The 17,440-nt window shown below is 37.2% G+C and overlaps 2 protein-coding genes across 2 annotated transcripts; both read left to right on the top strand.

The window, feature by feature from the left end:
- Positions 1-13,385: 13,385 nt before the first annotated feature.
- On the top strand, positions 13,386-14,297 carry LOC141699900 (protein FAR1-RELATED SEQUENCE 5-like). Its single transcript, XM_074503703.1, has one exon. It carries the CDS (start codon positions 13,386-13,388, stop codon positions 14,295-14,297), a length of 912 nt encoding a protein of 303 aa, XP_074359804.1.
- Positions 14,298-14,310: 13 nt separating this feature from the next.
- Positions 14,311-15,132, top strand: LOC141699899 (protein FAR1-RELATED SEQUENCE 5-like). The gene has a single exon (XM_074503702.1). The coding sequence runs from the start codon at positions 14,311-14,313 to the stop codon at positions 15,130-15,132; it is 822 nt and encodes a 273-aa protein (XP_074359803.1).
- The last annotated feature ends 2,308 nt before the right edge of the window (positions 15,133-17,440 follow it).

The raw sequence follows: 17,440 nt of genomic DNA, 5'->3' as shown, positions 1-17,440 counted from the left end.
AGATATACAAAGTAAACTTAACTAAGCTCAGTTATCAGAATTTGCTTGTGTCATAAAATTTCCACAGAAATAATTACTTCTTTCATGGGATCATTTGTTTATTGAAGACTAGTAGGTCAGTATCTAGCACAGTTATCCTCATAGGATTGAATAGTTACTGAAACAGACATATCACTTATCAGAGTTTAGAAACATATATCAGACAACAGTCAGTACTTAAAGACATTTATCAATTAATGCACAGAATATACAAAGAGATTAATTCTGTAAATACTGATCATAAAGTCTGATAACATAGAACAAGTTTAAGCAGATTTAGAGAAAGAACCTGAAATCATTCCAAGTTCATTTACCAATTTTGAAAAGGTAGCTTCACACAGTGGTTTTGTGAAGATATCTGCTACTTGTTGATCTGTGGGAACAAAATGCAATTCCACTGTACCTTCATCCACATGTTCCCTGATGAAATGGTACCTGATGCTGATGTGCTTTGTCATAGAGTGTTGAACTGGATTACCTGTCATAGCAATAGCACTTTGATTATCACAGTAAATAGGGATTTTGAAATACGTTAACCCATAATCTAGTAACTGATTCTTCATCCAGAGAATCTGTGCACAGCAGCTTCCTGCAGCAATATACTCTGCTTCTGCAGTTGATGTGGAAATTGACTTTTGTTTCTTGCTATACCAAGAAACCAACCTGCCTCCAAGAAATTGGCAGCTACCACTTGTGCTTTTCCTGTCAATTTTGCAACCTGCAAAATCTGCATCTGAGTAACCTATTAATTTAAAATCTGATTCTCTAGGATACCATAATCCTAGATCAGCTGTTCCTTTAAGATACTTAAAGATTCTTTTTACAGCTGTTAAGTGAGGTTCTCTTGGATCTGCTTGAAATCTTGCACAAAGACAGGTAGCAAACATGATATCTGGTCTACTAGCAGTTAGATAGAGAAGTGAGCCAATCATACCTCTGTAATCAGTAATATCTACTGAATTACCAGTATCCTTATCCAGTTTTGTTGCAGTGGCCATGGGAGTGGATGCACTTGAACAGTCTTGCATTCCAAATTTTTTCAGCAAGTTTCTGGTGTACTTAGATTGACAAATAAAAGTTCCTTCTTCACTCTGCTTGACTTGAAGGCCCAGAAAATAACTAAGTTCTCCCATCATACTCATCTGATATCTTGACTGCATTAGGTTGGCAAACTTTTTGCAAAGTTTGTCATTTGGAGACCCAAAAATAATATCATCAACATAAATCTGGATCAAAAGTAAGTCCTTGCCATGGTTGAGATAGAACAATGTTTTGTCAATAGTTCCTCTGTTGAATCCACTTTCCAGAAGAAACTGAGCTAAAGTCTCATACCATGCTCTAGGAGCTTGCTTAAGTCCATAAAGTGCTTTATCAAGCCTGTAGACATAATCTGGATGTTTGGAATCTACAAAGCCTGGAGGTTGTTCAACATATACTTCCTCTTCCAATTCTCCATTGAGAAAAGCACTTTTCACATCCATTTGAAAGACAGTAAACTTTTTGTGAGCAGCATAAGCCATGAATATCCTTATGGCTTCTAACCTAGCAACTGGAGCAAATGTTTCATCATAGTCAATTCCCTCCTGTTGAGAATATCCTTTTGCAACCAGCCTTGCCTTGTTCCTTACAATTATGCCATCACTGTCAGTTTTGTTTCTGAATACCCACTTTGTACCAACAACCGATCTATTCTTGGGTCTTGGCACTAAGGTCCAGACTTTGTTTCTTTCAAATTCATTCAACTCTTCCTGCATTGCTTGCACCCAATCAGCATCTTGAAGAGCTTCTTCCACTTTCTTTGGCTCAGACTGAGAGAGAAAAGAATTGTAAAGACATTCATTCGAAGTACCTGTTCTAGTTCTGACACCTGCCTCAGGATTTCTAATTATTAAGTCAGGTGTATGTGATTTTGTCCACTTCCTTGCAGATGGAAGATTTTCTCTAGAACTGGATGCTCCCCCATGATTCATGCTGTCTTCGGTTTCATTTTCTGATGCTCCCCCTGAAACTATGCTCTCTGAGTTGGATCCTTCAGTATTTAGATTTTCAATACTGTCAGTACTTGGCTTATCAGAACTTGACGAATCAGAATTTGAAGAGCCAGATGTATGTTCTGATGCTTCTTGAGATGTGATAATATCTTGAGTATGCTCCCCCTGCATTGGTGCATCTTCCTTTGACGTAGTCACCACAGTTTCAATAACATCAGAGTTTAATCCATCAGAATTTACAGTATCAGGACTTAGACTGTCAGGACTTGAGGTATCAGAATATGAATCTTCATTTTCAAATCTCAGCTTATCATGATCAATGCAATCTTCAAGTCCAGTGATCTTCTTGTCATCAAAAGAGACATTGATAGATTCCATGACCACTTTTGTTCTCAAATTATAGACTCTGAAGGCTTTTGTAGAAAGTGGATATCCTACAAAGATTCCCTCATCAGCTTTTAGATCAAACTTGGATAGCTGTTCAGGATGAGTCTTGAGAACAAAACACTTACATCCAAATACATGAAAGTATTTGAGATTTGGCTTTTTGTTCTTCACCATCTCATATGGTGTTTTTCCATGCTTGTTAATGAGTGTTGTATTTTGAGTAAAACAAGTAGTCTGCACAGCTTCAGCCCAGAAATAGGTTGGAAGCTTTGCTTCTTCAAGCATTGTTCGTGCAGCTTCAATTAGAGTTCTATTCTTCCTTTCAACAACTCCATTTTGCTGTGGAGTTCCAGGAGCAGAAAATTCCTGCTTTATTCCATGATTTTTGCAGAACTCTTCCATTATCAAATTCTTGAATTCAGTGCCATTATCACTCCTCAAAATTTTCACAGAATCTTTGATCAATTTATCCAGATGTTTGACATGATCAATCAGGATAGATGCAGTTTCACTTTTTGTGTGCAAGAAATACACCCATGTGTATCTGGTGAACTCATCTATTATGACCAACGCATATTTCTTCTTTGCAATAGACATGACATTCACTGGACCAAATAGATCAACATGAAGTAGATAATAAGGCTCAAGAATTGATGATTCAGTCTTGCTCTTGAACGAAGATTTTCTTTGTTTAGCCTTCTGACATGAGTCACAAAGACCATCAGGAACAAACACTGATTTTGGCAGTCCTCTCACAAGATCTTTCTTGATCAGTTCATTTATCTTGTTGAAGTTTAAATGAGAGAGTTTCTTGTGCCAATTCCAGCTTTCTTCAGTTGAGGCTCTACTCACTAAACAGATTGCAGAACCATCAGAACTTGTTGAAAGCTTAGCTTCATAAATGTTACCACGCCTGAATCCCTTCAGAACAATTTTTCCTTTAGATTTACTAACTATTTCACAATGTTCTGCAAAGAAATCAACATGATAACCTCTGTCACAGATTTGACTTATACTCAGTAAGTTGTGTTTAAGTCCTGAGACCAGAGCTACATCTTTAATAATGACATTCCCAAGATTGATATTTCCATATCCCAAAGTTTTTCCAATGTTGCCATCTCCATAAGAAACACTTGGGCCAGCTTTCTCCACAAAGTCTGATAGCAGGGCCTTATTTCCAGTCATATGTCCTGAACATCCACTGTCCAGAACTAAAATATTTTTCCTGTTGCCCTGCAATCAAAAAGACCACTAATTATTAGTTTTAAGGACCCAGACTTGCTTGGATCCTTTGGCCTTTTTAGGTTTGTTAACATTTGCAGCGGATTTAACATCAGATTTTATGTTAACAGTTTTCTTATCAGAACTTATACTAGAAGGAACAACAGAAACTTTCTTTAAAGAAGGTTTTATTTGATAATAATCATAGTACAAACTATGATATTCCTTACAAGTATAAATGGAATGCCATAAACTACCACAATGAAAACAAGGATTTTGTGGTTTGTATCTAACAGACTGACTCTTAACTCCTGACTTTGTAGATAAGGAGTTAATATTCTTATTCTTCCTGCAAAAAGAAGCCAGATGGTTAGAACTTCCACAGTTATGACATGCTTTCCTAGGAGCATCAGGAACAGATTTATAGTTATTGCTTTTATTCACACCTTCCTTTCCATTCATGTTTTTCCTAGGTGATTTTACCTTGTTTGCATTCTTAACATCTTTCAGCTTATGCTTAAGCTGCTTCTTTGTCATTAAGCCTATGTTAACTTCAGCTGTCTTTTCCTGTTTTAGTTTGTCAGAAGCTAATTCCTTTTTAACTTCTGATTTCTCATTTTCGGATTTTTCAGTTACAAACTTAACAGGTTTTAACTTCGGCTTTTGCTTATCAACAGGCTTAATTTCTACAGTTCCTTTTTTATTTTCTCCATAGCCTAAGCCCTCTTTCCAGTTTCCACTGCTTAGCAAATTTTGAGTTATTTTGCCAGAGTTAGTCCAAGTTCTGATAATCTCTCTCTCCTTTTCTAACTCAGTTTTTAGAGATTCATTCATTTTTAGCACTTCATCCCTAACATAAAAAGGATCATCTCTATCCTGCTGAGTTTGATGAAACATGACTAACTCTTTTTCTAAGAAATCATTTCTTTTCCTAAAAGCAAGATTTTCAGAAGTTAATCTTTCACATGTTAAAGTTTGATCTCTATAACTAACAAACATGGTTTTAAGATATCTTCTCAACTCATTAATATCATCAGTATGAAAAGCATAAGTAGTCTGAGGTACCTTTGTTTCAGCAGCTTCAGAACTGCTCTCAGAACTTGATTTATCAGCATTTGCCATCAATGCATAGTTCTCCTCACTTTCAGAGTCTGAGGTGTCTGTCCAGCTTTTCTGCTTTGTGACAAGAGCTTTGCCTTTGTCATTCTTGGTCTTCTTGCAATCAGGAGATATGTGGCCTTTCTCACCACAATTATAACATTTAACATTAGCGTAATCTCCTCTGTCAGACTTTCCTCCTCTTCCTTCAGATCTTCTGAAATTCTTCTTATCAGAACTTATGCCTTTCCTGGAAAACTTCTTTCCCTTCCTGAACTTCCTGTATGCAATCTTTGTGATTCCTTTCACCATAAGAGCACACAGCTTCATCATCTCCTCATCAGCATCAGTTTCAGGCAAGCTTTCAGAATCTGAGTCATCATCACTCTCAAAACTTGATGACTCAGTATCAGATTTTATGATAAGAGCTTTACCCTTATCTTTCTTTGAGGAAGGTGGTTTGGGGGATTCCTCTTCAACCTTGAGAGCAACTATCCTTGACTTTCCTCCTTTCCTCTTGCTTCTTTGTTCCATCTCAAGTTCATGAGTCTTGAGCATTCCATAGATTTCATCAAGAGTTGTTTCATCAAGATTGTAGTTGTCTCTTATTGTTGTTGCCTTCAAATCCCAACATTCAGGAAGAGCTAACAGGAATTTGAGGTTTGTATCTTCAAGATCATACTCCTTATTTACTAATGACAAGTCATTCAAGAGTTTGACAAATCTATCATATACATCAGTCAATGACTCATTAGTCCTAGAGTCAAAGTGTTCATACTCTTGAGTGAGTATTGTCTTCCTGTTCTTCTTAACTGTTTCAGTTCCTTGACACCTTGTCTCCAGTGCATCCCATATCTCCTTAGCAGTCTTGCAGTTGATTACCCTGTTTGACATTACATTATCAATGGCACTATGCAATAAGTGACGTACCTTGGCATCCTTAGTAATAGATGCTATATCTTCAGCAGTGTAATCATTCTTTTCCTTTGGTACGGTCATTGCTGCTTCACCTGCAACTACAACAGCGAGCTTGGTAGGTTTGTGAGGCCCTTCCTTGATTCTATCAAGGTATTCTGGATCTGTTGCTTCCAGAAACATGGTCATCCTTACCTTCCATATGGGATATTCAGATGGTCTCAATATGGGAACTCTGATAGTCTCATATCGACTCTGAGTTGATGTCTTTGATGATTCCTCAGTTTTGGTAGGCTTAGTTGGAGTTTCTGTGTCAGACATGATTGTGTTTGGATCTTTAACTGTATGTGTGTTAACAGATAGCTCTGATACCACTTGTTAGGTCACACTTTCACTGTAGAGAGGGTGAATACAGTGTTTATTACAATCAAATCAAACTTCAAGAACTTATGTAACAGAAAACAAACTTTATTTAAACAATAAACTCTGTTACAATCTGGAACTGTTATCTCTCAGTGATGAACAAAATATCACGAGAGCTGCTAGGGTTATAATAAATAATATTCTCGATAATGATAACACTTATAGTGTAAACCCTATGTCTGTGTTTATATACTACACAGTTACAAGATAATCGCTAATTGATATGGAATATAATTCTGCTTCCTAAAATATATCAATCAGATATCTTCTATTCCAAGTATTCCATTCTTCACGGAATTCCTTCTTCATGCATATCTCTTCTTATGTTTATCTTGATCTTCTTAACTTTAATCAGCTACTGTCCTTATCTGATCGTCCTTCAGCACTTAAGTTCTGATATCTATCTCCTGATAACATAAGTACTGATATCCCTTAAGTTCTGACTTCCAGTATAAGTACTGATCAGTTAAGTACTGATTTGTTCTGTTCAAATAAGATCTGAAATCTAAACATAAAACATATTAGCCATGACATTATCAAATATATCTAACATACTTTCTGCAGTTAATTGAGACTGTCTCATTCATTGTCTCATTTGTAAAGGGATTGTCCCATTTGCATAAGAGACTGTCTCATTTGCCTTGACAGTTAGAATATTATATTATCTATCGAGTCATCGAATTTCAAAATCAAGGGATTTCTACTCGAAGCAGATTTCAGAATCTGTGTGCATTCTGTGCTTTTGTTGCTGAATTCGAACCGAAGAATGCTCAAGAAGCAGTTGCAGATGAACACTGGTCTGTTGCAATGCAGGAGGAATTGAACCAGTTCGAGCGTTGTGATGTCTGGGAACTCGTCCCAACACCTCAGGATGCCAAGATTTTTGGTACTCGTTGGGTTTTCAAGAATAAGAAGGATGAAGACGGCAACATTATTCGAAATAAAGCTCGTTTGGTTGCTCAGGGATATAACCAGCAGGAAGGAATCGATTACGACGAGACATATGCTCCAGTAGCTCGATTAGAAGCTATTCGAATCTTAATGGCTTTTGCAGCTCATAAAAAGTTCAAGCTTTATCAGATGGATGTCAAGAGCGCTTTTCTAAATGGCTATCTCAAGAAAGAAGTATACGTGAAGCAGCCTCCGGGTTTTATTCATGAGAAGTACCCCAACTATGTTTACAAACTCATGAAATCTGTCTATGGATTGAGACAGTCTCCTCGTTGTTGGTACGAGCGTCTCAGTCAGTTTCTTGTGAACAATGGTTTCATTCGCGGTACACTCGATCCAACTCTCATTATTTTTCATAAATGTGATAACTTTCTTTTAGTACAAGTTTATGTTGATGATATAGTTTTTGGATCTTCTAACGAATCTTTGTGTAAGTGGTTTTCTGATTGCATGCATAAGGAATTCGATATGAGTTTGATGGGTGAATTGCAGTACTTTCTAGGTTTGCATATTAATCAGTCTAATGCAGGAATATTTATTCACCAAGGCAAGTACATAAAAGATTTACTCAAAAGTTTTGCACTTGATCATGTCACACCTAAATCAACTCCGATGAGTACTTCAGTTAAGCTTACAAAGGATGAACAAGGTACACCTATAGATGTCACTAAATTTCGAGGTATGATTGGTTCATTGTTATATTTAACTGCCTCACGACCTGACATTATGTATAGTGTATGCTTGTGTGCTCGTTTTCAATCTCAACCTAAAGAATCTCATTTGAATGCCATAAAACGTATTTTTAAATATTTGAAAGGTACGAGTGACTTGGGATTATTTTATCCGAGTTCCTTTTCCTTTGACTTAATCGGTTTTTCAGATGCTGATAATGCAGGGTCACAGGTTGATAGAAAAAGCACAAGTGGTGCTTGTGAATTTTTAGGAGATTGTTTAGTTGCATGGCATAGTAAAAAGCAAACTTCAGTAGCTCTTTCTACAGCTGAAGGAGAGTACATTGCAGCTGGAAGTTGTTGTGCTCAAATTTTGTGGATGCAACAAACATTGCAGGATTTTGGTATTTCTTATACAAATATTCCTATTTATTGTGATAATACCTCTGCAATTAATATCTCTAAAAATCCTGTCATGCATTCTCGTACTAAGCATATTGATGTTCGTCACCATTTTCTACGAGATAATGTTTCTAAAGGTAATATTGAGTTTTTTTAATATTTCTACTGAGAAACAGCGTGCAGATATCTTCACTAAGCCCTTAGCTGAAGATAGATTTTGTATAATGCGTCGTGAATTAGGTATGTGTTCTCTGTAATTTATTATGTGATTTTATATAATTTTATGTGATTAACTGTGAATTATGTCATAATACTTAAATATATGTTGTGTATCTATTATTTTTTTTGGGGAATTAAGTTCCATGTTATTTATTACCTGCATTCCTGTTTGTGAATTTGTGTTTAATAACATTTTTTTTATTTTATTTGTCCGCGTGTTTATGCGTGTATAAAGCATTAGACTTTGTAAATCTTTGATTAGACTTCTCATATCCTTGGAACTCGTGCATGTATTACTCTTTCAGTACATCACTTTTGTCTTGCGTCTGTTCGTTTTCTTTTCCATCTCTAACTCTTCAATTCTCACTTTTATTTAAACTCATCTTCTTAACCTTTTCAGTTTTTTATTCACCTACTCTCTCTTAAACACAATCAAAACCTTTTTCATCTCTCTTCTACTTTCTCAATCTTTATCCATGGCACGCAGATCGACACCATTCACTCGATCTCGATCCGCCGCTCAACGAACCCCAACCGATGCAGGTTCAGGTTCCAAGCGTCAACGGGTCGGTAATTTCGAACCGAAAGTATCAAGCGGAACGACCAATAGTTCTTTTGAGCGACATGCAAAGGAGACTACTTCGACGAAAGTGATGTCAAAGTTGATTTTGAAGGAACGTCTTTGTGATCTGGATCTTCTCAAGAAAGTCGGTATTGTGGACTTGTTTGATTCAGTTGGTTCTTCGTCATTGTTGTCGCCCCCAGAGGTTATTTATCCTGAGTTAGTGAAAGAGTTTTACACCAAGCTTCGTATTCTGGATGGTAATATTGTGTTCTCGGAGGTGCAAGGGAACCCGTTTTTTTTAAAGCTGATCTACTCGCAAGGCTTACAGGCGTTTCTGATAAGGGAATTTGTCCGTTGACTACTCATCAAGCTTTTCAAAATGTTCCCGGCCTTCAATACGAGGAACAACTCAAAGTTATTCTTGGCGACAATTTTGTTTCAGTATCGATCAAATCTCTGGTAAATGATTTAACCCCAGTCTCTCTTGTTTTGTTTCGTTTATTTCATACAAATGTACTTCCTCGTAAATATGGTCGTGATAGAGTCACTTTCCAAGATTCTATTCTTATGTCTGTTTTTGTGAAAAAGATTCAGTGTGATATTGATTCGTTAATTATAATCAATATGAGTCATTGTGTCAAGCATGGTTCTATGCATTTACCATACTCCGGTCTTCTGTCTCGTATTTTTGAGTACTTTCATGTGTTGACCCCTGTTTCTGTGACTGACAAAATTTCGATTATGTTTGATTTGTCAATGTTAACCTTAAATGGTTTAATTGTTTTTGAGTCAAATGAGTCAGTTTTTGATGATTCTCATATGAATGTTGGTGGTATTCCTAAGTCTCCAAACTATGCGTCTGACCCCTTTGATCAACCTACAAACATCTTGGTTAATTCCTTGTTGATTAAATTAAATGAAAATTCTGCTGCTTTGGCTAATCTTAATCAACATTTTGTTTCTATTGAAACTCTTGGGTCACTGACTTCTGAAGTCAGTATTATGAATGCTTCTTTTGAGTTGTTTAGAAAGTTTGTCTGTGCGTCTAAAGACTCTATCAATGTAAAGCTTTCTGTGTTGCATGCTTATGATGTCAATTTAGCTAAGAGAATAGACTTTGAGTTTGGGACTCTGCAAAAAGGAATGGTTTCCTCGGCGAAGGCATGGGAAAAAGAGTTTGTTAAGCTGTTTTTCAAGCTGGGTTCCGAGACGAAGTTTGTGTCACAGCAACTGTCTGCTATGCATGACAAGAGTAAAATGTACTGGCATAAGAAGCGTGACTGGATAGGTGATTGTACTTTGGAAGAAATCACAGCTCCTCTGCCACTTCCTGCCATCCCTCCACCCTCGGTCTTCGACATGTCAAGGGAAGAATACAAAGCGAAAATTTTTGATTGGCTAAGGGAACGGGACGGCAAAGCACCAGCTCAAGATGCTTTTGACAAGCTCTTTTCAGAGTATGGTTCAGCTCCTGTGTTTCCTTCATCCTAGAGCAAGGCTTCTGGTTCAGGCAAAGGCAAGGCTCCAGTTGACATTGATGATGATTCTGATTAAGGCCCTTTTATGATGAAGGGGGAGAAGTTTGTGTTAAATGTTTTAAGTTTGTTGGTTATTTGTTTAAGACTATGATTGCTCCTGATGTGTTTATGATACTTTAATGGATATGTTTTTATTATTTTCGAATGATGTTTGACTGTTAAGACAACTGGACACCCTGGTTGTATGGGTGGGTTGTTCTTAGATTGGTTTATTTGAGACTGTTTCTTTTTAAGATTTATATCTTTTGATTGTCTCATTTATATTGTCTCATTCATATATCTGTTGCATACATATATTATAAACTGCATTATATTTTGTTGTATCTAACTCTGTTTTACAGGCCTTTAGTGTTTTTGATAGGGGGAGCATTTATGCTTTCTTTGTCATCATCATAGAAGGGGGAAAATGTTAATTTACGTGTTTATGATGATAAGGGTTCTCAGCAACAGAATGAAAAAAACAGATTGTAAACATCCGAGATCATAACATTGCTTATCAGACTGCAGCTTGTTCAGCTCTTCCAGGAGACTATCTTGCCGGTTTAGTTTAGGTGGTTAGGGTTTGTGTAAATCGTGTTTATCTGGATAAATCTTATCTCAAACAAGCCCACCCTATCCCATAAACCAAGTTTGAATCTTTCAAGACTTATCCTTTACTTGGTTTATCTTTTTCAAATAACTAACAGATTAGTTTCTCAAGTTTCATTCAAATATTTTCAAACAAACCTGTTTTCAAATCTTATCTATTTTATCCTTTGTTTGAAAATAAATCTGTTAGAACTTTGCTTATAAATACAACTCACTATTTCATATTTGTGGCTAATGCTTTCACGTCAATCTTTTATCATCTGAAAAATACATTCTTGTTCTATATACTTGAGATATACATCCAGTTAAACAAGAAGCCTAATTTGATTTGTAATCATTCATATTATATTCTTGTATTTGAACAGTGTATTATATCACTTGTCCCGGGTTGTGAGAGTTTGATTACAATAGGAAGGCCAAGTATCTTTGTGCTAGGTAGCTGTGTGCTAGGGAAATGTTTTTTTCAAGTGGGCCAAGTTTGTAATCAAGGAAAGTTTGTAAGTACTTTGCTTTAAGTGTATATAATACATTTTCTATGCTAGTTGACATAGGGACTTGGATGTAGGCCATAGACTAGGTGTAGGGGCCGAACCAAGTGAAAACTTCTGGTATTTTTACTTAAGTTTTCAGCATACTGCATTTTAATTACTGTTATTTACTTTCTGCAGTTAATTGAGACTGTCTCATTCATTGTCTCATTTGTAAAGGGACTGTCCTATTTGCACAAGGGACTGTCCTATTTGCCTTGACAGTTAGAATATTATATTATCTATCGAGCCATCGAATTTCAAAAAATACCTCTATGCATTCCAAGAATAAAAATAATATTTTCATCGTTCATTCCTTGACATCAGTATCAATAGGGCTGACATCAGTATCAATAGGGTTGTAATGCGGACTGAGAAAGCCGAGTTTCAAGTCGAACATAATTTGAGTCGATGTTAATCGAGCCAAGTGGAGGCAAGCCAAGCCGGCTCATTTAACTAACTGAGCATAAATTTATACCCGAAATAGATTCGTTTAATTTAACGATTTCAGTCGAGCCGACTCATTTAGGTAAATGAGCCGAATCAAACCCACTTAAACGAGTTTTAGTTGGGTAAGCCGTCTGACTCGAATTACACCCCTTTAATATCAATAAAAATCGTTTTCCCACTCCGCAAAGAAAAAAACTTTATATTATATTTTGTATAAAGATAGAGCAGTCCTACTCTTTACTATTTACATGTATGTATTATTTGGGGAATCTTTAACTCGGGGTCTCTTTAGATCCTTGAATCCAACATTTAACTCCCTTGTAAATCATAAATGGGGACCAATCTGTAGCAACTGTTTGCTATTATTAGATTGTTAACAAACACTTTAAGGGCCGTTGGATGGGGGATTAACGGGTGAGATGGTACCCGGACCGCGGAAAGTTTCAGCGGTTGGTCTGGACGGACCGCGGAAAATTTCCGCGGTTGGGTGCTGTCCCCTTATCCCCAGCATCCCAACAGCACCTCATTTCACCACAAAAACACCAAAATTTTGTAGAAAAATTCTACTCTCTCCAAGTTTACATTTTAGGCGATTTTTATCAAGAACTTCAAGTTGTTTTGTCAATTCAAGGTATATTTCTTGTCTTAAATTTCTCATTTTCATGGCGGATAAATTATTTGCTCGCATGTTTCGTCATAAACGTCAAAATGAAAAAAAAGAGGCTATTGATTGTAGTTTACATCTTGATAGTTTAAATAGTAGTGAAGAACCTAAAACCCCTGTATATGTTGAAGATGATGATTTTGTAGATAGAAATGAGCAATTTATTAATTTAGATGACGATTTGGTTGATGTTGAAGATGAAAGTGATGGAAATGAGGTTGAAAATGAGGTCGAAAATGATAGTGATAATGTTGAGGGTGAGGATGAAATTGATAATATAGAGGATGCAAATTTGTATGAAAATGTTGATGGGGGGGGAGTTCCATATTTGAATCAAATTTTTCAAAGTGTGGATGAGGCCGGTCATTTTTTTAGGGCTTATGCTTTACGAAATGGATTTGCGATTAAAATTCAAGCTAGCCATCGTAATAAAGACAACGAGATATATGGTCGTTTATATGTTTGTAGGCTTTATGGAAAAAGTGTCGTCGCCGAGAGTAGTCAAAATAAACGGCGTAGAGAGGTTCTTCCTAAAAGCGAGTGCAAGGTGAGGATGTATGTCAATTATCAAAAGAAAAAACGTCACTGGGAGGTAACTAGCCTTGAATTGGTACACAACCACGGTCTTGTTTCCCCTAGTAAGATGAATTTGGTATAACGAGAAAGACATGTCAACACCGCGACCCGTAGTTTGATAAAAACGCTTTATGGTTCGGGGGTTCGTAATTGTAAAGTGATGAATGTGATTGGTAACATTCATGGAGGTAATGACAAAGTTGGTTTCAATGTTCAACATGTTAGGAATGTGTTAAGAGACAGGAGGATGAAAAGGTTTGAGATTAGTGACGCCCAAGCGGGGTTGGACTTGTTGCATAGGTTGAATGAAGAAAGTGGTTCTAAATATTTTATTAGGACCGAAGTCGATGAAGAGAATCGCTTGAAGTGTCTAGTATGGATTGATCCAAGATGTATAATGGCTTACCAAAATTTTGGCGATGTTATGGCTTTTGATACCACTTATCGGACAAATAGGTATGCAATGCCATTTGTCCCATTTACCGGTGTCAATCATCATTATCAATCGGTAATTTTCGGGTTTGCATTGATGCGGGATGAACACGCGTCGACTTTTGAGTGGATTCTTCGTACTTGGCTTGAAGGTGTGGGGAATAATCCTCCATTGACTATAATCACGGATCAAGATCAAGCCATGGCAAGTGCTATTGCGGTTGTACTCCCGAATACTACCCATTTATTGTGTTCTTGGCACATTAGTCAAAAATTCCCGGAGAAATTAGCTCATTATTATTCGGCTTTTCCGGAATTCAAGACGGACTTCAACAATTGCATTTATAAATCTCTCACCGAATGTGTTTTTGAAGCTAGATGGGCGTCGTTTGTGGAAAAGTATCACTTGCAAGATCATAAATGGTTAAAGGGGTTATATGAGTTGAAGCACAAGTGGATTCCTGCATATACTAGAAATAAATTTTCGGCGTTTCAAAATAGTACATCGAGGAGTGAGGGGATGAATTCTTTCTTTGATAAGTATGTGAGTTCGGCAACGGGTTTGAAGGAATTCATTGAAAATGCCCAAAAAGCATTGGCAAGGCAATTCATGAGGGAGAAGGAAGAAGATTACCATTAATCTAAAACGTCCTATGAAATTGCATACCACATTGGAGTATCATGCTTCTTGTATCTACACTAAGGAAATGTTTAGAAGATTTCAAGATGAATTGGTCGAGTCTTCAAAATACTTTGTTGAAAAAGATCGACGAGCTAGTGAAGAAGGGGAGAGAATGGGGGATGTTTATACGTACTATAGTTGTTATAGGCCCATGTCCGAGCCTACGAGAAGAAATGTTTATTTTGTGGCATTCGAGAAAGCAAGCTCTTTGGGAATGTGTACGTGTAGAATGCTTGAACATTCGGGGCTACCTTGTAGACACCTATTGGCGGTCTTCACTAAGAAACGGGTTTCGGAAATTCCCCCGTATTACATAAACCGGAGGTGGACAATGCATGCCAATAGAGTTGATGGTGTGTTGCCTTACAATTTGGATGTTGGACAAAGTCATGAGATGACCTCAACCGATCGATTTAATAGCATGACAATGTTAACCATGAGTTTTTATCAAAGTAGCATTGCATCCAAGGAACGGTATGATTATGCCGTTGGAGTGATGAATCGAGAAATACCAATTCTCGAAAAAATGAGCGTTGATGGAATTAAATCTTACGAAAGCAATTCGCAAGCTCCAAATGCAAGTGCTCATGAAGAAATAATTCTTGACCCTATTATGTCCCAAACTAAAGGGAGGAAGAAGGACGTTCGTTTCAAAAGTCCAATAGAATCGATTGGTAAAAAGGAGAAGCCGCCAAGAAGGTGCACTTATTGTCAAATGGAAGGCCATGATAAAAGGAAGTGTGCTAGTAGACTAGAAGATCTTAAAAATGTTCAAGAATCGCAATATAATTAGTGGTGTACCATTTTGTAACCGAATGTTGTAATCTTTAAATGGATTTCAATTTTAAGTGCTTAACATTGCTTTCTTTTTTGTTATGTTTTATTGTCATATAATTGCCAATTATTGTCATATAATTGTGTTTTATTGTGATAGGTAACATGACTAGCGAGTATAGTGGTGAGAACAACTCCGATCATAGTTGTGATTCGGTTTCCCACGTTAGCAACACATTCTCGGACTCCCTACCAAGCGACTCGTGGTATGAGGACAATGACGAGGAAGATGTGGTCTCACCAACCTTTAGTGAGATGGAAGATGCATGTGCCGATTTGATGCCCCTTGTGGACAATGACGAGCCGCCCCATGTGGAGGAAGAGGAAACGGACTTGTACCCACCCGATGAGGAGGCTTATAGGGCCAAAAATTGGATCGAGGCATGCAATTGGATGGAGGGTACTGAACCGTGGAGATTGGTGAACTCTCATCCGGATCCGTACTTCCTTCCGATCTTGAATTTGGGCAACAACACGCCCGATGGAAAATGGAAAAAATCCGGATGGAATGGCGGTAAGCTTGTTAAATGTGATCGGATTGCCGATATTGTAAACTTGAGGCCTCGTGAGGGTTGTAATATGGACCAAATACGCATCGAATATGTGAAGGGTTGGGTTTCACACCTAACGGGAGGGACGGAGAGGGAACGCGGGACATGTTTTGCAAGATTTCGTCTCTACGATGGCTCGAATACGATTCCGGTTACCATTTGGAACGAATCCAACCCTTACCCTTGGAAACTTACGGAAGTCCATATCCGTGATGGTTGTGTACTTGTTCTCTACCATATTGCATGCTTCGTGGATACTACGCAAGGAGTTGCTCAACACCGGTTATCCGGTGGTCTTTCTAATATACTAGGTATTTTTGGTTAGGACCAATATATTTCATAAAATTTAGTGGATTGTATTGATCGTCTAATTTTCATTCGAATCCATGTATTTTCATTGAATTTTATATGAATTTTCTATGAATTAAAGTATGAAATTTGAGATTGAAAGTGTATCTAAAAATTTGAGATTGAAAATTAAAATTTACAAGTCGAACTATACATTACAAATTGTTATGAAATGTATTGAAAAGTTTTTTTCAATATTTGGACAAGCGTTGACTTCCGTTGACTTTTTTAAGGAATTTTCAATTTAACGTAAAAAATGAAAAAAAATAATTTTTTTTTTAAAATCACTCATTACCATATTTTAAGACTTTTGAGAGTAGTTTGGATTAGTGGAAGTTAGTTTAGGACTAACTTCCAAAAATTAAGCAATTTCAACAGAAGATTATTTTGCACATACTCTGTTTCCCCTGTCTTTTGCTCTGTTTTCAGGGGCAAAAAACAAAACTGATGGACCGCGGAAAATTTCCGCGGTTGGGCTGTAGACGGACCGCGGAAATTTTCCGCGGTTGGGGCCATTAAATTGTTTTTTTGTAGATTGAAAATAGAGCAGCCACAAAATTCCACCAAAATCCCAACACCTACAACACCAAATTCCACCAAAATCCACCAAATTCCACCAAAATCCACAACAACCCAAAATGCTCAAAAATAACAAAAACACCACAATCATTAGAGTTTCGTTGCTTTGGCCTGGACGGTAGAGCTAGGACTTCGGCTGAAGTAGGGTCAAGCCCCTCGACTGGGTGTACCATATGCAATAGCCTCGGCAACAACCATGACTGCAATGAAATTATGATCCGAGAATGAATATAATATACAATTGGTAAGAACTATATAGAAGACAGTAATAGTAGAGGAACATACCACCACTCGTATATCCTCACGATAATCCGGCTCGTCATTCATTGAATCTATGATAAGACCTTCAAATTGTCTAGTACCGAACATGAACAAAACCCAATGCACATCTCCGACACAACATGGGATGAATATGTAGTCCGCCTCGAGAATGGAAGGACCAACAGTAGCACTGGAAAACCCGGTAAAGCTACGTAATGCTTTATTCCATGCCCTCTGCAATGTATCTCCACCGACCCTCGATGCTTTTCTGATTTTCTTCACATGTCCTTTCCCAAGAACCATGAAGTAGGGATCCATGAAATAATAGACGGGTTTCCTCTCCCATATACCTCTAGTGTGAATCTCCTCATCCCGAGTCCTTAGCAATCCCTGCAAGTATATATGAATGCAACAAGTAAAATAAATGCAACAAGTAAAATTAATGCAACAAGTAAAATAAATGCAAAAACTAAAATATATTAGACAACGAACAATACCATATAAGTGTATATGATCCTGTCATCAACC

This window comes from Apium graveolens, unplaced genomic scaffold, assembly GCF_009905375.1.
Source record: "Apium graveolens cultivar Ventura unplaced genomic scaffold, ASM990537v1 ctg1477, whole genome shotgun sequence".
Taxonomy (NCBI): domain Eukaryota; kingdom Viridiplantae; phylum Streptophyta; class Magnoliopsida; order Apiales; family Apiaceae; genus Apium; species Apium graveolens.
Note: the sequence above shows the minus strand (reverse complement) of the source record. Positions and strands in the feature narration are given on the sequence as shown.

Bases quoted from the DNA above. Each gene is read 5' to 3' on its own strand.
- LOC141699900 (XM_074503703.1), top strand. From the start codon at position 13,386: ATGAATGTGATTGGTAACATTCATGGAGGTAATGACAAAGTTGGTTTC.
- LOC141699899 (XM_074503702.1), top strand. From the start codon at position 14,311: ATGAAATTGCATACCACATTGGAGTATCATGCTTCTTGTATCTACACT.